Below are 23,141 nucleotides of genomic sequence, written 5' to 3'. Positions count from 1 at the left end.
TCATTATTGACTAAGCAACTTTTGATGGTTATCTAATCTATGAAAAATTTAGATAGTAGGGAATATTGTGGTTAGTCACATGTTCTTAGGTTCAATATCTATGATTCCTTGTATCTATCCACTTGTAATTTATTCTTCCTAGCTCATCAGCCTCCTTCCTCCTAGGGATTCTCTTCCTTTGTACAATAAAACAATTTTGTGACCTAACTGGAAGAAAATGGGGGACCATTCATTAATCATGATATTGCTTATGAAAATTGATTTTCTTTTTCTTTTTTGATTTTTGATAATCTATGGAAAATGACTTGAAACCAATCTTTGTATGTCAAAACAAGGTCAATCCTATGGAAAAAAGTTGTTGGGAACAATTTTACATTATTCTAGGAAAATAAGAAAAATGAAAAAAAAAAATATAAAAAAATCCTCATTTTAGGTAAACGAAATGGAAGTGTCACCTAAACATTTTTTTTTTCCAATTTTTTTTGGGAGAAAAGGATTATGCATTACAATGAATTCCATACAATGAATTCCAATGAAGAATTCATTGCTGATGAATAATTAAAGTTACACTAGTTTTTTTTTTTTTTTGGTAATTAGTTATTTATTTAAAAACCTGAAGAGTGGCCGAACAAAGCTCTAATAACCACTAGCTGGAAATAGGCCATTCTATCCGGTTTGAGAGGTTGAATGCCTTCCTGGAAAGGATATCCGCTATTACATTGGATTTCCTAGATATGTGCCTGGCACTGAAATGCTAAAATTTTGAAACAATGTATTGTATGTCTTGGAGAATCGAAATAATATATGGGGGAGGGGTGGACCCATTCACCACAAACATAATTAGATCCTTGCAATTTGATTGAACCTCCACATATTCATAACCATCTCCCAATGCTTCCAAAAGTCCAGCTCGCATAGCTAATGCTTCACCTTCCATTGGTGATGAGAAACATTGAGGTGAAGAGATAGCTAGACATGGCTTCCCATCTCTTCCTCTGAGCAAAATTCCCAAACCACCTTCTCTTGCTTTTGGTCTCCAAGAGCACACTAGTCATGGAGTATACAAAGACCACTCTACCATATACCTAGTTGATAGGGTCTTTTGGGGGTAGAGAATCTACCATTAGCCACTTATGAACAACAGCAAAAGTACTTGAAATAAAAAAAGAGGATTAGTGTAGGATATCTTTGAATGTAGGTGCATTGGGGCTAATAAGAAGTGGTTACAAAAGAGAGATGCGACACTTTATTATCTAATAATTTAATGATTAGGTGGTTCAAAACTTGAGCAATCCCCTTTAGGAGTTCACTTGAATTCTAAGTATTTCACCACTTAAATTAGGGGTTAACATTGGCTGAAAAAGTTTCGGATGATCATATAAAATGGACTGTGAAGTCGAAAATATGTCAAATCGTGAACCAAACAAGGTGTGACTTGTGAGATACTTGGTTCATGCCAACACTCCTCACTTATGTTAAATATGAACACAAAGGTGTATTTTCACCATACAAGGAGTGAAAATTTTTATTTAATTGAATATCTTATGGCTCATCTTGATGAATTAAAAAAAAAAATGATTAAATTCATCATTGGATCTATCATAAATTGTTGGGATCCTATAACCCTGTATGACGCCCCCTTCACTATATATACTCAAGAGGTAGCCACCTCTGAACACCGATAAGTGGACTCCTCCTGAATGTATGGTAATGAGAGATTATAGTAAGATTATATGACTCAAATAAGGTATGATTTGTTGTAGTTGAATTTAACCAAATGATTGGTCACTAGTTCGATCACGTTCAACAAAACACGAAAGGAACTCAAACAATTGTGCTATTGCCCGCGGCGGCGGACCCATCCTCCCGAATCCGGCAAAAATAAAAGGGAACCGAAACATCGGATACCGATAATAATCCGACGATAAAATACCGAGTAACTAGCAATCTCGTATCGTGCCATTCCGTCACAACGGATAACTAAGAAAAAGAACTCCGGTATCCCGCCCGAACCGGGGCGGGGGGAGGCGGCCCGAGGGCGGGCGGTGGTCTGGCCCCCCCCCCCAAAAAAGGCGTTCACAATGGATAAAACTAAAATTTGAAATTTTATTTCACTAAAAAGATGACATCGTAAAGTCAAAAGATTTAAAGGGAATACTATAAAACCTCAAGACATCAAGAACAATTTAAAAATTTTAAAATTATCTAATCATGACTTATACGGAATTGGTTAATGAAGCGTACCATTTTTACAAATTTAAGAGAATTTTTGGAATATCTCTTCGAATTTTTTTTTATTACACTTTTAAAAAACAACAGTGGCTATAGCTCTCTCATATAGAAGTAGGAAGTACAACAATGTCATGTGTTCGAACTTCTGCTCTTACTATACCTTCTCCCTCTTCTTGGGTATATCCAAAAATTTTCCTAAAAACCAAAAAAAAATTATATTTTACTTTGCTGGCTAAATTTGAATCTAAAATAAAAAAATATAAAAAAAGGAAAAAAAAATAGAATTAGCCAGGTCAGCAGGTCAGCGGGTCCAGCAGCACCGTCACGACCGTCAGCAGCTGTGCCACCACCACGGAACCACAAAAAACGAAAGGAACAAACAAAAGAAACAAAACAAAAATCCAAAGCCAAGGAGAAAGGAGAAAGCTTTGGGAGAAGAGTAAACAGCCAATGGTTGCAGAGAGGGCTTCTATGGATTTGATTGGCTTTCCTTCCTTTGTTGTTTCCTTCGTTTCGTTCGTTAGATCATCGCTGCAGCCCACAAGTCAGAACTGAACTGAGTAAATCTGGTTTTGTTTTGATTTTCATAGTACTTACCCTTGAATTTAGGAGACGACACCTCGAATTCGTTGTCTTCTTTGTAAATCCGATTCTTATCCATTTAATTTCTCTCCTTTTATCTCTCTTTGGGTTTTTTTGATTTTCTGCGTTTTCGGCTATGGCCGAGCTGGCCCAGGCCGAAGTCTTCGCATCATCGTCGCCTAAGCCTCTGCAAGTATGGAGAACAGTGTTAAGTTGGTTGGTGTTTTTCTTTCAAATCTTCCTTCAGATCTTGAAGGGAACACCTTCGGTGGCTCAGGTTCTCTCTTATATTGGAATTCGACACCCTTTGCTTGATTCCTCCTCTTCGTCTCCCTCTTTCAAACCTTTGCCTGTCGTTGAACTCCCTCTTCAAAACTCGTCTCCCGCGGATTCCCAGGTTTGCTGTGACGAGGACCCCGTTGTTGATGGCCGGATCGAGAGGCTTACGGTACGTTATTTTCTCATGATTTCGTGTGGATTATGTTTCTCCTTTTACATTTTTTGTATTTGTCGCGCTCGAAGCTGTTCATTTTAAAGGAAAACCATAAAAACCTCTTGTGGCTTCTGAGTCCTGGATTTGATGCTTCCGGATGATGATCTCATGGCATGGATTGATTGTCGAGGATCACTGCAAGAACTAGACTGTCCCTATATACGATTTCACAGTTGTTCTTGTTCACAAGAATAGATATGTTCGCTTTTCAAAATATGTAATTTTGATATCGGTGCAGTGCCACCTCCCTGCTGCTTTTCCCTTGTCAGGAAGCAGATTACTCACAGTTGGAACATCACCAACAGGAATGTTAGGGATGTTTGATAAATTGTCTTCGTAAGACATATTTCTGAGAATGGATTTCAAGCTGTAAACTTTGGGTCTTCAATTTTCTTTTGCGATGTGGTCACATTGCAAAATTGACTATTGACATTATGAATTATTGAATCCCGTGAAGGCAATCTTTTCCAGGGATGGAAAACAATGGATTCTATCCATTTTCTGCAGATATGAATATATGGTTCGGAAATCTCAGATAAATTTAAAAAGAAATACTGGTCACAGTGGATTGTTGACTTGCTAGTTTTGTTGAGGGGCTGTTTCCTGAAAGGAAAAAAGAAAGAAACTGTAAGCGGCTAGTCATGAAATTGATTTTGAGGAGTGGCCCTTGTTGGAATTTGGGATTGCACAGTGGAAAGATCTTCCTAAACAAATTTTGGGTAGTAGAAATTTATTTCTTTTCGACAACTCTAAAGCCCTATTTCAGCTACATTTTGAATTATCTCCCATTTTTATCAAAGGATTATTTTTGTGTGTGGATCCATTTTGTGCTACAGTATTGTCTTCCTATCCATCCAAAGCTTACATGGCATGTTTCCAAAGCCCGACCATATGTTAGACAATTCTGACTAGGAGGATAGTGGTCTGAGCATCTAACCATCTGGTCCAAACTGATTCATGGTTCAACTGTCACAGGTAGAAAAGATAAAATTTTCATGTATATAAGAATCATTCTCTTACTGCAATTATGTCTTTGTGTCTTTGATTGAATGGTTCATGATGTGGTTTTTATATGTACTGGTCTTTGTCTTCACTCTTCACGGCTACATGTGTTCCAATTGACCATTAGAATTAACACGTTCCAGAGGTCTGACCAAGTGATTTGAACAATTCAATGGGGACCAGCCAATCTGCCAAGAAATTCAGCTTAGCATTTGATGGGTTGGATGATCCAACTAGTCTGGCCATTTTGGCCTACATTCCAGGATAAGATCACTCCTTTCTATAATGATTAACTGATCTCTGAGCATTATATATAGGATAAGATGTAAGGCGCATGCAACTAGGAAAAACATGCAACAAACAAGGAGTCACTGCACTCAAATATTCATATATTTTTACAAGACTCCTGATCAAGCACAATAATTTTGCATCTTCTGGTGGTGGACGAAATCATTCAAGGCTTTCACCATGCAAATCTTGGTAGCTTTTGTAATCAAGCTTTAGCTACTTCAAGGAGGGGTGGAAATCCATCAAAAGTTTTCGAGGATACAGTTCTAATTATGATTCTTTCTCTTTCTCTGTCTGTATGAGTTTGCATGTCTGTGAAGTGAAACTTGAAAAACATGTCTTTCTCTCATATAAGTTCTGATAGGCTTAGCTTGACATGCAGGTGGTTCTTGACTTGGATGAGACGCTAGTTTGTGCATATGAAACATCTAGCTTGCCTGCCACTGTTCGTAATCAAGCAACTGAAGCCGGATTGAAATGGTTTGAGTTGGAATGTGTATCCTCAGAGAAGGTCTGCCTGTACTAGCTCTGCTACTGTAATTTCTTTCGCTTTCCTATTTTGATGCATGAGAGAAACATGAAGACATATTCTCTTTGTTGAAGGAATCTGATGGAAATCCCAGGGTCAATCATGTGACGGTGTTTGAACGTCCTGGTCTGCATGAATTTCTGAAACAGATTAGTGATTTTGCAGACCTTGTGCTATTCACTGCTGGACTTGAAGGTTTGCATGTTACTTCATATCATTTATTTCACTGGCTGTTTCGCATAAACGACACATAAAGTCATTTTCTGGAACCATGCAGGTTATGCTAGACCTCTTGTTGATAGAATAGATGTTGAAAAGTGCTTTAGCCATCGGCTTTATCGGCCTTCAACAATTAGCACGTAAGCCTTGCTGCAGTTCTTTTTTCCTTCTTTTGTTTTTATTACTTTTTGGTGCAAGTCTTGCTGCAGTGCAATAGTGTTTGCAAGGGTAGGGTTGGCCGCAAGACTTTAAAGCTACTGTTTATTATAGGAAGTGTGTTGGGGACTTCTATAGTCTGAGGGCAGATACTAGTGAACAATTTTTAAAATCTTCTATTGGATACACTTTCTGTATGCGTGTTGCTCTATCCTTCTCTGACAGCATGTGACATTTGTACTACAGTAGTGCATGCTTATGTTTTCTTATTCTATTAAATATCATAACTTCGAAGTGCAAATATATATGGATATGGTCTCCAGAAATGAAGTAAATGGAGAAAAATTAAATAATCTCCATAGATTTTTCATGAGTTCTTCGTTTTTCTTCACATGCTCTTGTCACCAGCATGTGTAGATTTTGTCAAGGTCATATTTATCTACTTCTTGCTGGAATTTAGTTAAATGTTGCTAGAAGTTTCTCATCATTTCTATGGTCTTTCTGGGTGTTATGGAATTTATTTTTGGCTCTTGATGATGTAACTGCTTTCCAAGTTTTAGCCTTGTTAGAATTTTAGGATCCTGTAACCAGCCCAAGAATTAAAAGAAAGAAAAAAGAATGAAGAAGAATAAAGAAGAGAAGACAGAGCTCGTGTGTGTCTATCGAGGCTCTCCCCTTGTACCTTATTTATGATATAAATAAAATCTTAGTTTAGCAAAACTTTCCTAAACTACATATTACATAAAATCTCATAAATCTGCAAAAAAAAGAAACTATCCTAGGGAGATTACTTGTCAACTATGCAATCATAAATTTAGAAAGTGACCAAATTAGAAACCTAAGCTAATTTAGAAAGTCAAATATCAACACTACACCTCAAGTTGGAGTATACATATTTAAGGCTCCAGCTCAGAATAACAAGAACATATATTAAAAATTTCATCAATCTTAAGCACAAATAGTAATAGCAGACACCGACAAACACTGAGAGAACTTCACCAAGGAGATAATTAACATCAACTTAGAAAAACAATCTTTAATTTTTCATGCTGAACGAACCATCGGATAATGAGAACAAATGGGTGGTTTTGAAGATGAACCAAATCCATTAATATATCAGCAACAAAAGCACTATCCAAATAATTCCATTAGTGGAGCGGAATCTCCACATTAATAGATAAAAATAAAAATTAAAGCTCCAATGTCCACACATAAGCTCTTGCAAGAAGGCAAGTAGTAGGTAAAATTACGGGTAGATAAAAAGCGTTATTGGTTATTGTGGACCAAGTAAGTAGGTAAAAATCAATATGGGTTACTGCATACCAATTAGGTCCGAAAAGGCAATATGAGTTACTATAGACCAAGTAGGTTGGTAAAAGGATGGTATGGGTTACTGCAGATATGTAAGAAGATAAAAGGCAATATGGGTCTGTTGGAATTAAAAGAAATTATTGCTTAGAAGGTATGATTTCTTCATAGGTCCCAATGGGGTATTTATAGTTACAATCTGAGTAAATCCCACTATGAGTAGGAAAAAAAATACAAAAGAATAAGTAAATAAACTAATCTTATACTTATTAGGAAACCAACCTAAACCAGATAGGAAACCCATAAAATACAATTAAAATAGGGGATGGAGAATCCTATTCCATTTAGGAAATCTCTGTCATACTTCTTACAATAGGGTCACTGTGGACCAAGTAGATAGATAAAGGACAATATGAGTTACTGTGGACCAGGTAGGTAGATATATTGCAGTATGAGTTACTGCCAATCAAGTAGGTACATTAAAGGACATCATGGGTTAATGCATACCAAGTAGGTAGGTAAATGATAGTATGGGTTATTGTGGATCAAGTAGATTAATAAAATGCAGTATAGGTTATTGCGAACCAAGTAGGTAGGTAAAAGTGACCAAGTAGGTAAGTGTTGTTGTAGAATACTATCTTAGTATGAAAGTCTCTACAAATAATAATCTTTAATAAGTCTTGAGGTAGATATAGAGAAAATCTCCAATCTCCCCCTCACTTTACACGTGGACAAATAATGACAACCGATTACCAGCATCTCAAAATATAAGCACAAAAGGAATCCAAGAAGGAAAATAGCATCCACAGAGCTGTGTATTATTCACCAATAAAGTTGATCACAGAGCTGTGTATTATTCACCAATAAAGTTGATCAAGTAGCAGTAACCGTCTCACAGGACAAAGTCTTGTTTACCAGGAAAAAGAAAAATTCTGTACCACCATTAACACTCAAACAGGGCAGCAGTATATTAATCTGATAAAATTGGACAGTAGTCATTTGCAGCAGTAGTCAACAGACCATAGCAGCCAGAATCAGTAATGTATCTTGATTATTAGAAGAACAAAATAAGAACTGTGGTTGATTCTTATTATAAGAATCATTATAAGAACAGCAATACCATACTTCAAAGTTCAAACCTTTTGAAGAAATAGCATCACTCAAAACATTCAGTGGAGGCAGCTGGAGTAAACTACAGTACCAGCAGTCTCTCTCTCTCTCTCTCTCTCTCTCTCTCTCTCTTAAGAAACAAAGTCACCAAAACAGGGCAGCAGCAGTAGTAGGATGTAACAGATCCCCAAAACACCAAATTAGACCTCAGTAACAGGGTACACTACAGTTTGAGCAGTTCTTTTTTGAAAAAAATGAGTCAACAAAATGGTGCAGCAGCAGTTGTAACAAATCCACATAACACCAAATTAGAACCCAGTAACCATCTCATGTGATCCAATAGGGTCTAAATCACAGCGGGAAACGTCGAGACACATTGAACCTTAAAACCAGCAACCTGGTAATGCGCAGAAGTCCATGGCAGATGCTGCGATCTGAAATTGAGTAGCAGGAACTTATTCATAATCCCTGGGTTGTTCGAGGCTCCAATGGCATGTAATTTATTCTTCACATGTTGTGAAAGAAGGAAAATAAATGACATGGTATAAGCTGCAATAGGTGGCTGCACACCAGAGGCGAGAATATGCTGAAGTTGAGATCAGAAGAGGATGGTTTGGTATTTTCTTAGACTGGTTACAGAGGCTCTAATACCATGTTAGAATTTCAGGATCCTGTAACCAGCCCAAGAATTAAGATAAAAGAAGAAGAATGAAGAAGAGAAGAGAGCTCATGTGTGTCTTGAGGCTCTCCCCTTCTACTTTATTTATAGTATAAAATCAAATCTGAATTTAGTAAAACTTTCCTAAACTGAGTTACAGCAAAAAATAAAATTACGTATTGCATAGAATCTCCCAAATTTACTAAAAAGGAAACTATCCTAGGGAGATTTCTTGTCAACCAAATAATAAGAAAATTAGAAAGTGGCCAAAATAGAAACCTAAGCTAAAATAGGTGAAATATCAACAAGTCTAAATATAAAGATGGAATATGCTTGATTCCACCATTGCATCTATGCCTAACTAGGTATTCTCTGCACCATGTTAGTTTTGATGCACAAAGGATTTAGTCTTCAGATGAAATTTTGCCATGCCATTGAGGTCAAGAATGGGTAAACAATGTTAGTAGTTGGTCTGAGAAAAATTCAGTGACGAACAAGCAAGCCTCGTAAGTTAAATCCAACCTGTCATTTTGTAGGGAAATTTGGCTAGCTTCATGAAAATAAAATCTAGGTGACCCGAGAAACTTTTGGTAGTGAGAAGTGAAAAAGGAGGTCCTAATTTGCTATAAAACCTCTACTGGATTAACTTCAAAACTCTTTCCAATATCACAATTGGAGAAAGAGAGACTCATCTTTTCTGGGGAAATTTATAGACAGCTTGACAACTTTTGCGGCTTGTTTTACAAGGTGGAAAAACCCCACTGTATAATTGGTTGGTTGTTTAGGCTCGTTTTGTGGTTTCATTTGGTATGGTCTTGATTCTGGAATCGTCCCAAGGGAATTTGCAGCCTTATAATGTCTTGGTGGTTGGCTCTCTCTTTAGTGAGGCAAATTGATATGTGGCTTTTTCTCTTAGTTGGCATCTAGACCACTTGGGAGGGAAGGAATTATAGGATGCTCTGAGGATGGAGAAGATCTACTCAAGGTTATTGAGCTGATTGTTTTGTGGACTGCTAAATGACTGTTTTGACTTGGGAGGCTTTTCCTGACATCTTTTACAGAGTATTTTATCAAACATTCTCCAGTGTGGCTTCCTCTATTGTGAGTCCTAGGCAGATCCCACATGAGTTATAGATCCTCCTATCCCAACACCATCAAATGAAAGTTGATGGAAGTTTGTTGGGCAACTCTATTCTTCGTTTTGTCGGGGTCTATTGGTTCAGTAATTCTAATACCACCAAGCTGAAGGCAGCTTCAGGAATTGGAGGTCTTCATCTCTAGAGGCTGATTGAACTCTATTTCTGAAGGTGACTTAAGGATAATGAACTGGCTACAAGCTTTAGGTTGTGGTTGCTGGGTTTGTCATTATCTACCTAGCAAAACTAGGCATCTATATTCTCGAAAGAAAGAGAGAGAAAGAGGGGGGGGGGGTGAGTCTTAAATTTTTGGAGATTGTAATTAACTCACCCTTGGCATATGAATGGGCTAGTGGTTGGGAGTGGGGAATGGGTCTTTTTTATTTGAGGTTTGTCTGATACTCCCTTGTTGTGGAGTGTGGGCTGTCTATGTGTGTTCTATGTTTCTTCAGCAATAAATTTATTTTTACCTGTAAAAGAACTAGGGGAAAAGAAGAATTGAAAACGGATGGTGGTTTTTGTGTACAAGGGAGCAGGACTTGCAATACCTTAGCTAAGCCTTCGATCGCTTACACAAATCATGTTTACTTACCTCAACCGTAATTTGTTCAATCATAGTTGGTCGTCTGTTCATGTTATTTGAACTTGGCTGCAATAGGGTTGGGTTGGGCTGGGCTTTTAAAACCCTGACCCTAAATAACCTAGTCAGACACTAACCGTAATGCTGACCTTGAGCCTGAGCCATTATAGGGCTGGGCCAAGGTTCACTAGGTTAGACACTCAACCCTTACCCTGGCCCTGACTACCTCAATAAAACAATGCATAATTCCAGTTTGTTTCCCTACTCTTATTAAAAATAACGTCCATCCCAGCCTAGCCATAGTTAAACACTTAACCTGGCCCTAACCCTAATCAGGGCCACCTAACTCGTCCCAGAACCACCCTAAGGGCCAGAATTTCTAGCCCAAAGGCCCCAAACATGGCGGGCCATGGTAGTTTCAGGTAGTTTGCCTAGGATGCATTTACATTTATATCTGAAATGGCCTTCCTAGTCTTGCCCCCATACATCTCAAGAGTGGTACATATCGCTTTGCAGGCCCTTGATACTGAAACAGTGAATGAAAAACTTTTTTTTTTTGGGGGGGGGGGTATAGGCATGATTCATTGTGTCGGCGACATATCGCCGACACAGGGCGATATGTCGCCATGTCGCTAGGGGGCGACACGACACCCCCCAGCGACACCGATAAAACCTTAAGTCGGCGATATATCGCCCTGTGTCGGCGATATATTGCTGAAAAATTGGTGATATATCGCTAAATTTGCCATATATAACAGCCTTTTGTTTTTTTTTCGTCGATTTTTCGTTCTCTTTTTGCCAGGTGACATAGGGCCTCTAAAAACTCCGGGCGCTGCCCCCACACCCGCGCCGGGCGCTGCCCCCACACCCCGCCGGGGCGGCCTCCCCGGACCCCCGCCCGCTCACCGGGGAGCGGGACCCCGTGTCCGTCGGCAACAATATGTGAAGCATGAGCCATACATCTCTTTTCTCAACATAATTGTATAATGAATTGTAAACTTTAGTACATCTCTTTACTAATTGTGTATTTGTGTTTTTTTTGCATATTTACATTAGTTTATATGAATTTTCCAAACTTCCAGTTTTGCCCGCATATAGTTGGACATGTGCCAATTATAAACTTTAGGTTAGGTGATGTTTTAGGTCAAAATAACACTCCCAATGTGTTTATTGACCTCAAATTAGGTTACACGTCAAATTTCCGGTCAAAATGACCTGAAATACCCTTCGAAACAGGGGTTCAATTTTTCATCGAACCCTTGCCAAAAGTCGGGCGACTTTTGGCGACATGTCGCCCATGTTGCCGTGTCGCCAGGGTCCGACACGGCGACATTAGTTGACATATCGAACCTTGGGTATAGGATTGGGATGACCCAAAACAGTAAGATAGTCAGTAGAGAACAGAAGCTGCCACTGCACAGTGAAGGAAGAACAAATATATTTTGGTATAGGATTGAGAGATCAAAATCAGTAGAGATGGCCAATAGAGAAATCCAGCTGCCACAGCTGTAGATAGCAGGTGCCACTGCAGCTGCAGCAGTAAGAGGCATCTTTTGGAGAAGCCTACCCTATATCAATCCCCCTCTTTCCTTGTTAACTTTAGACAAATTTTCCTATGTTGGGTCCACCAATGGAAGCTTCCATGCACTGACCATGTAATGTAGGTGTGGCACATGGAAGGATGATTTGGCAAATCCAGCAATCAAAAGGAAGGGCATGGTCTAGATTAGTTACTTCCAATATTCACAAGGATGAAAATTTCAGTTCTGACCATGGTTTCAACCAGCCAGGAACCAAGATGTGATCCTAACTGGTTGAAACCAGGTACTTTTTCCCAGCCATCTTGAGGTATTGGATTAAACAGCCAAAAATGGTTTTTTCTTCTTCTTCTTCCTTTTTTTTCTTTTTACTGATATTTTGTATACAACCTATTCTAGACATTCTACAAACAATGCATGAACCATTTTCACAATAAAAAATTAAAATAAAAGTGGTACTAGTGATTTTGCTCTAGTTTGGTACTTTATAATGTTCTTGGACGTTGGCTGGAAACTAGGACAAACAATTCATGCCTAATATCAATTAAGTAAATGTAATTGTATTTGTATTTCATTTACTTAAGATATTACTCATACAATAGCAAATTCCTCTTCTTTGAATCCAATAAAATAAGGGAACCCCCCCCCGACAAAAGCACACACCCCCAGGGAAAACACACCCCCCACCAGCAAAAACAAAACCCCCCGAACGGAAAAACACCGAAAACACCCCAAACACCCGGCAAAAATATTTTTTATTTTAAACCAAATGCCGGACCCCGCAAAAACAAATTACCCTCAATTAAAAAATTATAAAACCAAAACAAATTCAAATTATCTAGTTATAAACCCAAATACCCTTTTTTTTTTATAATGATCAAACAATTAAAAACCCAAAAAGAGACGGTTTAATTATAAACAACCCTTCTTTTTAATTGCATTTTTATTTACGAAGAGTACGGATTTTTAATTGTTTTTAAAGGGGACAGTTGGGCTTTAATAATAAAGATAATTTGAGTTTTAGTTTTAGTTTTAATAATTATTTTAATTGAGGGTAATTTAATATATTAACTGTTAGGATAATTAGGACAATTTAGGGTTTAAAATAAAAAATATTTTAGCTAAGGGTAGTTTGGGGTTTTAGAAAAATGCTTAACGGTAAAAGTTAAATTTAACTGAGAAAGTTAACCGAGGGGAGGTGTTTGATATATTTGTTAGGTAAGAGGGGAGGTAAGTGATATTATCCAATTAAGAGGGGGTGTAAGTGCTATTTGTCCAAGTAAGAGGGGAGGTAAGTGATATTTACCCATAAAATAATGAAAAGAATCAAATTCTGAAAGGGAAAAAAGAAGTTACCCCTCCAGGTTGAAGAACAAAAACTGGATTTTGATGTTAGTTGCAAGTCTTTTTTGGTGAATATAGTTGCAATTTTCAAATTTCGAATGCCGGGATATTTGTCATATATAAATATATCATAGATTTTGAAGCATTGCATTTTTTTTAGAGTACCTGCTTATCTCATCTTGTCCTTTAGGAGAATCGAGACTTCTTGGTCAAAACTAATAGTTTGATTTTAATCTTGATCTGCTTCCATGATATTCACAGGAAAACTCCATCATTTACCACCAATGTATTGTATTATTTACCTTTTTGTTCTTAGCCTTGCTTTTCTTTTTCTTTGTGTTTCACCTGTTAATTTACTTGTGGTAAGTCTATAGAGAATTTGTCCTCAGTAACACCTTCCTTATTGATCATAGAACCAAAAAAAAAAAAAAAAATGGTCAGTGTATTTCTTGGTCATCAATTTTGATCCCTGTTTCTGTAATTGGCAGCTGACTGGTTTCATTAATGTGATAACTGCAACGAATAAGAACTCTGAAATTTCAAAAGTTGAATTTGTTTGGTTTGCTGGGGTGGGAGAATGAGCAGAATAGCTTCCTAGATTAAGGAGTTTGTCTGCTGATGTGGCACCCATTTTTCCCACCCCATGCCTAAAGAAAGTCCTCCCCTAAATGGTGGGACTTTGTGGAGCCCTTGTATTCTACTTTTCCCTCACTTTTCCTTTACCTTTTTGTCCCCTCACCCCACTTCACTTAGGTCCCACACTTTTAACTATCCACTCCTTTTTCTCTTGCAAACAAAAGGGTCTTTAATAGTTTCTAATGTGCATCACATCCAGTCTATAAGTCTGAATATTCATGAATGCTGTAGTTAGGTACTAATTTTGTCATTCATTGCTTTATATTAGAGAACCAGTTCATTAAATGATGTCTCACATACTCACATATCCTCTGATAGCCTCAAACAATTTCTCTACTTGATGCTCTATCCGTAGTGAAAGGGATCACCTCTTGTATTTCTTTGGCTTTATTATAAGAGTACTTCACTTCCAAGAGGTAAATAGGTCAAACCCATTTCATCCCAAAAACGCAGGTATCATATGAGAAGATAAATGGCTTCTTTTTTTCTATTTTGTCGCTTAGGGGGCATCTGTTTGTTAGGTGAAGTACTTGATTGATTGCACGTCACACATAACTTGGTCCCAGGACCTGCTAAAGTTTTTGATTCATGAAATCACTCAGTTTAGGTGAGGTGATACTTCTATGTCTTATAGCTGGAGCCCACCTCCCGAGCCCCACGACCAGAAAAGAGGAAAAAGGAGGAAAAAGAAAGGAAAAGGAAAAAGGAAAAGGATTCTTTTTAGCATTTTCTTTAGAGGTTATTATTATTATTATTATTATCTTTCTAATGGTGGTCAAGAGGTATATAGGAAGGCTTAAGCATTCATGCACCTAATTGCAAATGTGGGTTACCCAAGCTTTGGTTCAGATGAAGTATTTGGTGTCTGAATGGGAGTTGTCGGATAATGCAACCTAGCTACATGTACTTCCCATTGAATATTCTCTAGGGTTACAAATTCCTGTTGAGCACACTTTTGCATTTTCTTGTACTCTTAGTAAGTTCTCAAAGCATAGGATTCGACTAGATTTGCTGTCTTGAATCCTTTAGGTTGCCAAAGATGCTTTTTTTTTTATTTGGCAAAATTAAAGAAGAGATTTATCAAAGCCCTTTCTATTTGTGGAAATTAATAAGGTTAATTTTCCCCCTCTCTGCTGTATTGATCTTAAAATTTCTCTCCATGTTATTGGAAGCAAGGTTTGGAAACTTGTTTCATTTCATTGTTTGGACTAGGTCAAGACTCTGAAATTTCAAGATTTTGATTGAAATTTCGGCAAAACTCGGTGCAAGATTGTGCTAGGTTTCAGTTGACTGTCTCGATGGTTTTAAGGCTGGTTTTTTAACACGTTTCTGAGCTTATCTTTTTTACTAAAATATAACACAAATTTGGTCTCTTGATTTGCACATGCTCAGTTATATGTGGACGAAACTGAATGTTGTATTTTGACAAATCTAAATATGGTGAACCTTTAAAGTACAAAAGTGACATAAATGAGAAGCAATTTCAATTGATAATTGAGAAAACATTGAAACTTTCATTAGAATGTGCATGACAAACACATAAGACATAAGTAGAACATCTAGAGGTAGTCAAATCTCATTTACAATTTATGACTAAAACCACTGAAATTCTTGAAATTTTATCGAGAATTCACCGAAATTTCAATTGATAGAAAACATTGAAGCTTTATTAAAATGTGCATGACAAACACATAATACATAAGCAGAACATCCTAGAAGTAGTCAAATCTCATTTGCAATTTACAATTATAACCCCCTCAAATTCTTGAAATTCACCAAAATTTCCAAAATTTCACTGAAATACCGACAGTCAACTGACTCAACTACATTTCATAGTTATGTCTCGTTCTTGTGACCTCAAGATACCTGAAATCTCACAAAATTTCGTTGGAAGTAGAGTCTCCCTATCCATTTTCCTAAATGTTGTATGGCTTCAAAATACTTTAAACTCCTATCATCCTATGTGTATCAATATGTTAACTAGAAACCCATTATTTCCTAAATGATCTGTCTAGGCACTCTTATACGATCTCTTCCTGATAGTAAGGAAATTATGAAGATCTTGCTCTTTTTAGAGTTCTTAGGTTAAATTGTCCTGGAAAGTGGCCTTAATAGATTACAATATCTGTTTGAATCAATCTCCATTTTGGTGGTTCATAAGATTCGATCCACTAGTGGTGGTTCATAAACTTTGATCTACTAGTGATGATTCATAACCTTGAATTCACCACTTAGTACTCATAATAGTTTTTTCATCTTGTTACTGACATGCACTACAGTATTTTTCCTTGCATTAGTCTTTTAGAGATGGTACTTTAAGCTTATTGAAGAGCCTTATAGTTACTTTTTTTTTTTTTTTTTTTTTGGGGGGGGGGGGGGGAATATAAGTGCCATCGGATGGATGCGAACCCAAGACCTCCCCATGTGAGTTTGGGCTTTTAACTGCTCAACTAACCCACATGTAGTTAAGATAGTTCATCTCACATGTATGTGCAAACTGGACCACATCTATCCTAAAGTAAGAAGGTAGGTGCAGCTAGACAAGGCAAAGGTTATGATTCTTTTGCAGGTTTGGGGTATTTGTCCTGTGCATAAATATGAAATCTTTAGTTGAGAGATTTACCCCGAACAGAAAAAATCTTGAGTTGACAGGAAACATTTCTTTTCTGGAAACAAATCATGAGGTAACTTTTGTAGGACTAATTTTGGGTGGCTTCGCTTTGAAATTTTGTCACGTGGTAGGCTTTTGTTCTGGATTTTGGCACAAGAAAAAACTTTTCTGTTCTGAAAACGTGTTTGACCTATGGAATTATCTTTAGGTTGTCATAAATATGGCTTGTTGTAAAATACTCTGTATATTTATCTTCTTAATGCTTTACATGGATCAGCTCCTTCCTCCATTCATTCCCAAATTGACACACTTCCCCTCTGCTTTAAAGTTTTAAAGTATTGTGAAGGGCCATGTCGATGGAAAAGTATAATTTCCTTTTCCCTTGCTATCACTGGTTGAAGCCTGCCTCTTGGATGTACTAGAATTTTGAAATGATCCAGCTATAAGTTTACCTTTGTCTGAGGAATCTTCTGGCTTTGTGTTAATCAGGGAATACCGGGAACACGTAAAGGATCTGTCTTGTATATCAAAGGATCTCTGTCGGACGGTTATTGTTGACAACAACCCATTTAGTTTCTTATTGCAGCCACTGAATGGAATACCATGTGTCCCATTTTCTGCTGGGCAGCCTTGCGATGGACAGGTACCTTTTAGTTCTAGAGCACCGGAAATTTAAATTTTCTTGTTTCCTCGTCATTCAGGTTTCTCAATAATATTCTTTCTGCCATCATTTCTGATCAGTCTTTTCTGCATTCAGCTTTTAGAGGTGCTTCTGCCACTCCTCAAGCAACTTTCTTTGCAGAAGGATGTAAGGCCAGTACTCTATGAAAGGTTTCATATGCCTGAATGGTTTCAGAAGCACGGAATCCCTCTTTCTGATATGGTACTGTAGTTAGAGATGATCTACTGGAAAGCTTCGGTTCTCAATAGTCAAAATGCCTCCATGAAAGCACATCCTTGAATCATCAATTCGCGTACAATTGAGAAGGATTTTGGATTTGCTAAATTTGTTTGTGAGTCTGCATTTAGGATTACTTTCTAACCATGAATTTAAAATGGTTCTGGTTCCAACTGCCAATGTTATTTGTTTTCTGTAATTACATGTTGTGGGTTTTCCGATAGTTCTACTTTTGTGAAATACTATTGTTGGTAGTGGTCAGAGAATAGGAAGGTTAGGTATTCATTGTAATTGAATTTTAGAATGTAAGTCCACTTAAATGTTTATTCAGCCTTTATTACATTCTTAATAATGGAATATGATATAACTGTGGGGATCCCACCGTTGCTTTTCAATTCAGGAGAATTTCAATTTTCATGGTTTGCATTTAGGCTGTTTTTCGTATCATTTATCATTCTCTATTTTGCATATTTAAAAGAAATAAGTACAATAATTTATTATTAGTCAAGCATGAAAAATGGTTTGGTGAATTTTGTCAAAAGTAATTATGAAATGAAAAATAAGTTTGGTGTCAAAGTAAAAAATTGTTAGAAAATGATAGTGAGCAAAGTGAGACAAGAGGGAAAAAGTATGGTTTTTAAAAAAGAAATTGTATTGATTATTTTACCCCATCTTAACTATAAAATGTTAAGTAAACTTGAACATAAAAGAAAAGAATGAAATTCTCACCATAATTTATAATAGATAAAATATCTATTATAGATTTTGGAGGTTTTTTTTTTATTATTTTAAATAAAAATAAAACTGATAAGAGATACCAAACAATTTAAAATAATGAAAAATTACCATAATTGAGAATGATAATTGATACCAAAAAGAGCCTTAATTAGCGGAATTTTCATTTGCGTATCAAACTTGGTCTTCTTCTCTTTCTTTTTTTGGGTTACATTTGGGTAACTTCGAAAAAGAGGTTGCTGCGTGGGCCTTTAGTATGCATTTGGTAATGTTTCCATTCTGAGAAACTAGTTTTTGTGCAAAACCATTTTTTAGTGTTTTTGTGCTAAAAGACCGTTCTTTGCTTGGAAATGGGCATTTGATAAATCTGTTTTGAAAGTATTTTCAGAACCCTATTAGAATAAATTGGTATTTGATAAATTCATGTTAAGGTTTCAATCGGGGCCAATTTTCTCACTTCCGTTTCTGTTATTTGGTAAAAACATATTTTTGATGTTTTGCAAAGGCGTTCTTCAAACCACTTTTTTGACCAGTCCATTTTTAAAAACAAAAGACCGAATCGTTTTATCAAATGCCTTTAACCCGTTCTTCCGTTTCGAAAGAAGAGAAAACGCTAAAAATATTTTCTAAGAACGTTACTATAGCACCCTTAGAGGCTGCACTTGCATGTTGGTCAATGGTAGAGCATGCATAACCATCACCTTGGATGAGATTTGTAGCTTTCCTTGAGACAGCAGGTTATTTTCACTCCCTTTTTGAACTGGAAAAAGTAGTAAAACAACCAGGTAGTGTTTTTCTTTGCTATTACATATTTCATATAACTGAAGAGGAAAAGTTTGAGATTTACTCACAGCTGTTTTTAGTCACTAAAATGCTTGTGTTTTGCCTTTTTCTCTTTTACAGCAAATTGGGCTAAAACTCAGTGAAGCAGTAATTTGCATTACCTTCACTTTAATTCTCCTTCTCTTCACATTTCAAACCCTTTGCCTTGGTTCAGCCACCATTTTAACCATCATCTGACACCCAGTATCACATTTTCCCCTGGGTGAGATGACTTTGCAGAAAATCATCTGCTGTCAAGTAAGAGACAACAATCTTGTGAACTCCATACACCACCGCAAGATGAAAACTTGGTCTATCATATGGTTTTTTTTTTGTGGGAATCTGAGCAGCAATAGAAGGGTTGGATGCTGAGGGCTGATTACAAAATCTGCTAGTGATCTTGAGCACCCAGTAGTGGACTTCTCAATGTACAAGTTTCAGGGAACATGGATGGGTTTCTCCTCTGCAGAGGCAGAAATGAAACAGAACATTTTGTGGATCCCAAAAAGATTTTCACATCCATTAGAGGAGGTTTCTATGCTTGCACTAGGAATGATCCATAGTTCTGGGATAAGGAAGTTGTGGAGCTGCAACTTAAGATCTGGCTTTTTTGATTTGCTGGGAACCTCTGTAGAATAAAAAGGTGGTAATTTGTGATTTTATGAAGATGGTTCCAGATCCTTGAAAACAACTATCCCTGCAAACCATATCTCAATTACAGAGATCTGCCTGATGGGTTGCTTTTTATGTGATCTGGATACATTTATTTAGACTTAAAAAGAAGTTTTGAAATATTCTTACTTGACCAAATTTGTCTTCACCAAATATTCACCAAATCTTTAGCAAGTGAATACATGTCTAATATGTTCATACCATGTCACTTATTTATCGTGGTGCATTAATGAAAAATAAATGAAAAGTTTCCACACCAAAAAAGGAGAAAGGTAAGTGAATGGAACTTCACCACAAACCTCAAGGGGTTGACTCAGTTGGCAACGACCAACGTCACATACTGTGAGGTCAAGAGAGTTCAAAACTCCTTGGGGCTAGAGGTAAAGCCTCTTCACATGTTCAAATAGTTATAAAGTTATCCCCCAAGGATGTGTATGCTGCCTATTTAGTTTGAGAGTTCTAATGTATGAAGGTAATCAAAAATTTTCATATATTGAGGTTTCTTCTATCTATTAGTGCATTTGGCGAGTTGCCCCATAACTTTTGGATATTATGTATTTATTGGTTTTAGTCCTATATCTTAGAAATGAAAGAAACCAACCATCATTATGTCCCACTCGTCTGTTAGGGACAAATAACGTGCCGTGGCCATGACCGCTTGTGAACTTGTGTAGTTAATTACATTGCTTAGTGATTTGGTGTTATGGTGTTAAATATCTTTTATCTTAAGGTGCATGTTACACTTTCTTATCACATATAATTTATAGTGCACACAGTACTTTCATAGTTTATAGTGGGTGAACCATTCTCACATGCCGTACACATTTCCATGGATTACTTTTATATCACATGTTGCATCACATTATGGTTAATTGGATATATCTATAAATAATGCTTCTAAATTAGCTGATCTCTATGTTGGATGAACATATACAATTAGAGAATGAAAAATTAAAATTTAGATGATGCATCATCTTTGAGGAGTGTTTTTCCTTTTTATTCATGCTACATGCATGCATTCTATGTTCAATCATATCATGTTTTTCGTTTCATAAAAAATATAGGTGGGGTGCTTTAAGCATGGTTAGGTTTAGGACTGTCATTGTTTAAAAGAATCTTATTAATCTTCTCTTTGTAAACTACTATTTATCATGCAAGATGTTAAGTTGATTTATTTTCAACACAATTTAAGTGATGATGCTCACTTCATTCATCATGCTCACTTCATTCATCATGATATTGCCTATAAGTATTACCAAAATATTTATTTACATATCATTGAACTAAATGGACGTAAAATTATGCAGAAACTTTGAGACATGGGAGGAAATCAATAAAAAGATAAAGATGTAATGAGTATGATCTATTGGTATATTGTTAATTAGATATTATAATTTACCAATTAAATTTAATTTTCACAATGTTTGTAGTTTGTGATTTCTATTTATTTAAAGAGTGGGGTTGAATAATGAAAATGAAATATATTGATATAACACATAAATTAAGCGACTTCTTATTTTTTTTTACTTTCTAAATCTGTAAATTTATTTTTCTATTTCATATATAAATTTCCCTTTTTTTTTCATTTTTCCCCAATACAATATTAATTATTTATCTTTTTATGGATCACGTTTCTTATATAAATCTTTTCCCCTATCTTTCTCAATCAGATGAATGGATACTAAAATCTTCAAGCTAATTCATAAAAGAGTTAACGGTGAAGGAGAAGGTGTGGATAAAGGTTTTCATGCTTTTGTGTTTTTCTGGATTTTTCTTTTGTTAAGGGTCTTAATTCCTCTTGTAGTAGTTCCAATAGGTTCACGGTATCAAAGTAAATCAGATGAAAGCAAGAAGAAAGTCAAAGAATTTGTTGACGAAATTCGGCCAAGTAACCTACATCTCCGGCGTTAAGTTCTAAACCTGCAATACACTAACAACCTATTCAAAGTTTTTTTGTAACACTTTCTATACAATGAAATCAAGACATGAATTCACAATCAAGACTAAAAAATCTCGCAAGAATAGCCATGAAATTATTAATACAGCAAGCAACAAACGCAAGGAAGAAGGAGAGAGAGCTAACACTTCATTAAAATCAATCCCTTCTCTTTGTACAAATCCCTTGGGAACTAACATTGCCTTGTATCGCTTGGAGTTAAATAACTCCATCATCTCTAATCTTAAAAATCCAGGAGTGTGGGGAGTTAAAAATACAATAATGCATAGTTCTTGTTGCCGTTGTAATATCTACTAAAATAGAAATTATGTTAAGAGGCCATGCATTGTGCTTAATTTTGGGTAGAAGGTTCAACACTTGTGGTTTGTCGCAACAAATTTTTTTTTTTGTGTGTTCCAACCCCTTTTGCTTTGCTCTTTCAATTCCTGCATGTATGCCAAAAAGAAGCACCTCCAGCTCACCCTCCTCTAATCTTCTAGAGCTAATAAGTTGCATATGTCCTCCATTACATAGCCCTATTCTCCATCCAGTGCATCTCAGCCGTTTGTTAGATACCATTGCACAAAGCAAAATAGGACCATTAGTACTTGTTAAATAGTTACATAGGTTACATGAATGTGGCATGGACTATGGAATACTTTCATTCACTACTTCTTCATTTTTTTGTGCCCTTCTTGTTTTTTATTGCAATTCTATATATATATATATATATATATATATTTTATCCATTTGTTGATATTAATTAGTACACCATCTATCCCCCTCAAGGATCGTATTGTTTGGCAGGGGACATCATCAGGAGCTCACTCTGTTAAATATGCTTATAGACTGGCCACTTCATACAGTTACTTGTAGGAGGGACATACTTCCCAGTCGCATATTTGGCGTCAACTTTGGAGTTGTCCTCTGCCCCCAAGGACCTTGCATTTTCTCTGGAAGCTCCTGCATCAGAAATTGCCTTCAACATCTCTTCTGGCTGCTAAAGGATGCGCTTGTCCTTCTTCCTGCCGCTTATGTGGCTTTGAGGATGCCTCCCCTGACCACATACTCTTATTTTGTCCGACCACAAGGTCAGTATGGTCAGAGCTCCATCACTCTGAGATGACGTTGGGAACTACTGTCAAGGATCTTGCTCTACAGCTCCTATCCACGTGGTTGTCTCTGGGAGTTCAACGTAAGGTTTTGGACCGTTTACTGATTATTTGGCTCCTATGGAATAATTATCATGCTCAGCTGGATGACTTTTCCCCTAGGCCACTGCCTCTAGTAGTTTTCACATATGGAAAGGTCTACAATTTTATTCCTCTTATAGTCACAACGAGAAGACCAAGTTGGTTTGCCTTTTTCATATCTCTTGGGTCCCGCATTGCCCCCCAGCCATTAAAATCAATGTTGATGGCTCTTTTTTCAAGGAACAAAATTTAGGGGGCTTTGGCGGCTTAGCTCGAGACAACTCAAGGAAGATGCTGTTTGGCTTTGGGAGTGGTTCGCAATGTCGGGGTATTCTTACCCTGGAAGTAATGGCAATGCGTCAAGCCTTAATCTGGGCAAAGGATTTTGAGTTGACTCATTTAGAAGTCAAAAGTGACAACCAAGCGCTGATTGCTATCCTCAAAAAACCACCTATTGAGGCGC

General features: G+C 36.8%; 1 protein-coding gene across 1 annotated transcript; it reads left to right on the top strand.

Moving 5' to 3' along the window:
• The first annotated feature begins 2,630 nt into the window (after positions 1–2,630).
• LOC149008263 (uncharacterized) lies at positions 2,631–17,715 on the top strand. Its single transcript, XM_089164964.1, has 6 exons — positions 2,631–3,262; positions 4,980–5,108; positions 5,201–5,321; positions 5,404–5,485; positions 16,912–17,065; positions 17,180–17,715. Exons 1-6 carry the CDS (start codon positions 2,951–2,953, stop codon positions 17,312–17,314), a joined length of 933 nt encoding a protein of 310 aa, XP_089021090.1. The 5' UTR covers positions 2,631–2,950; the 3' UTR covers positions 17,315–17,715.
• The last annotated feature ends 5,426 nt before the right edge of the window (positions 17,716–23,141 follow it).

Source organism: Hakea prostrata, chromosome 8 (genome assembly GCF_041222555.1).
Source record: "Hakea prostrata isolate BN-2017 chromosome 8, UWA_Hpros_2, whole genome shotgun sequence".
In the NCBI taxonomy this organism is placed as follows: Eukaryota; Viridiplantae; Streptophyta; class Magnoliopsida; order Proteales; family Proteaceae; genus Hakea; species Hakea prostrata.
The sequence above is the reverse complement of the archived record's forward strand: the minus strand, read 5'-3'. Positions and strand labels throughout refer to the sequence as shown.

Coding starts and splice junctions, on each gene's coding strand:
- LOC149008263 (XM_089164964.1), top strand. CDS start 2,951: ATGGCCGAGCTGGCCCAGGCCGAAGTCTTCGCATCATCGTCGCCTAAG. Junction 3,263..4,979: donor GCCGGATCGAGAGGCTTACG/GTACGTTATTTT, acceptor CTTGACATGCAG/GTGGTTCTTGACTTGGATGA. Junction 5,486..16,911: donor CGGCCTTCAACAATTAGCAC/GTAAGCCTTGCT, acceptor TGTGTTAATCAG/GGAATACCGGGAACACGTAA.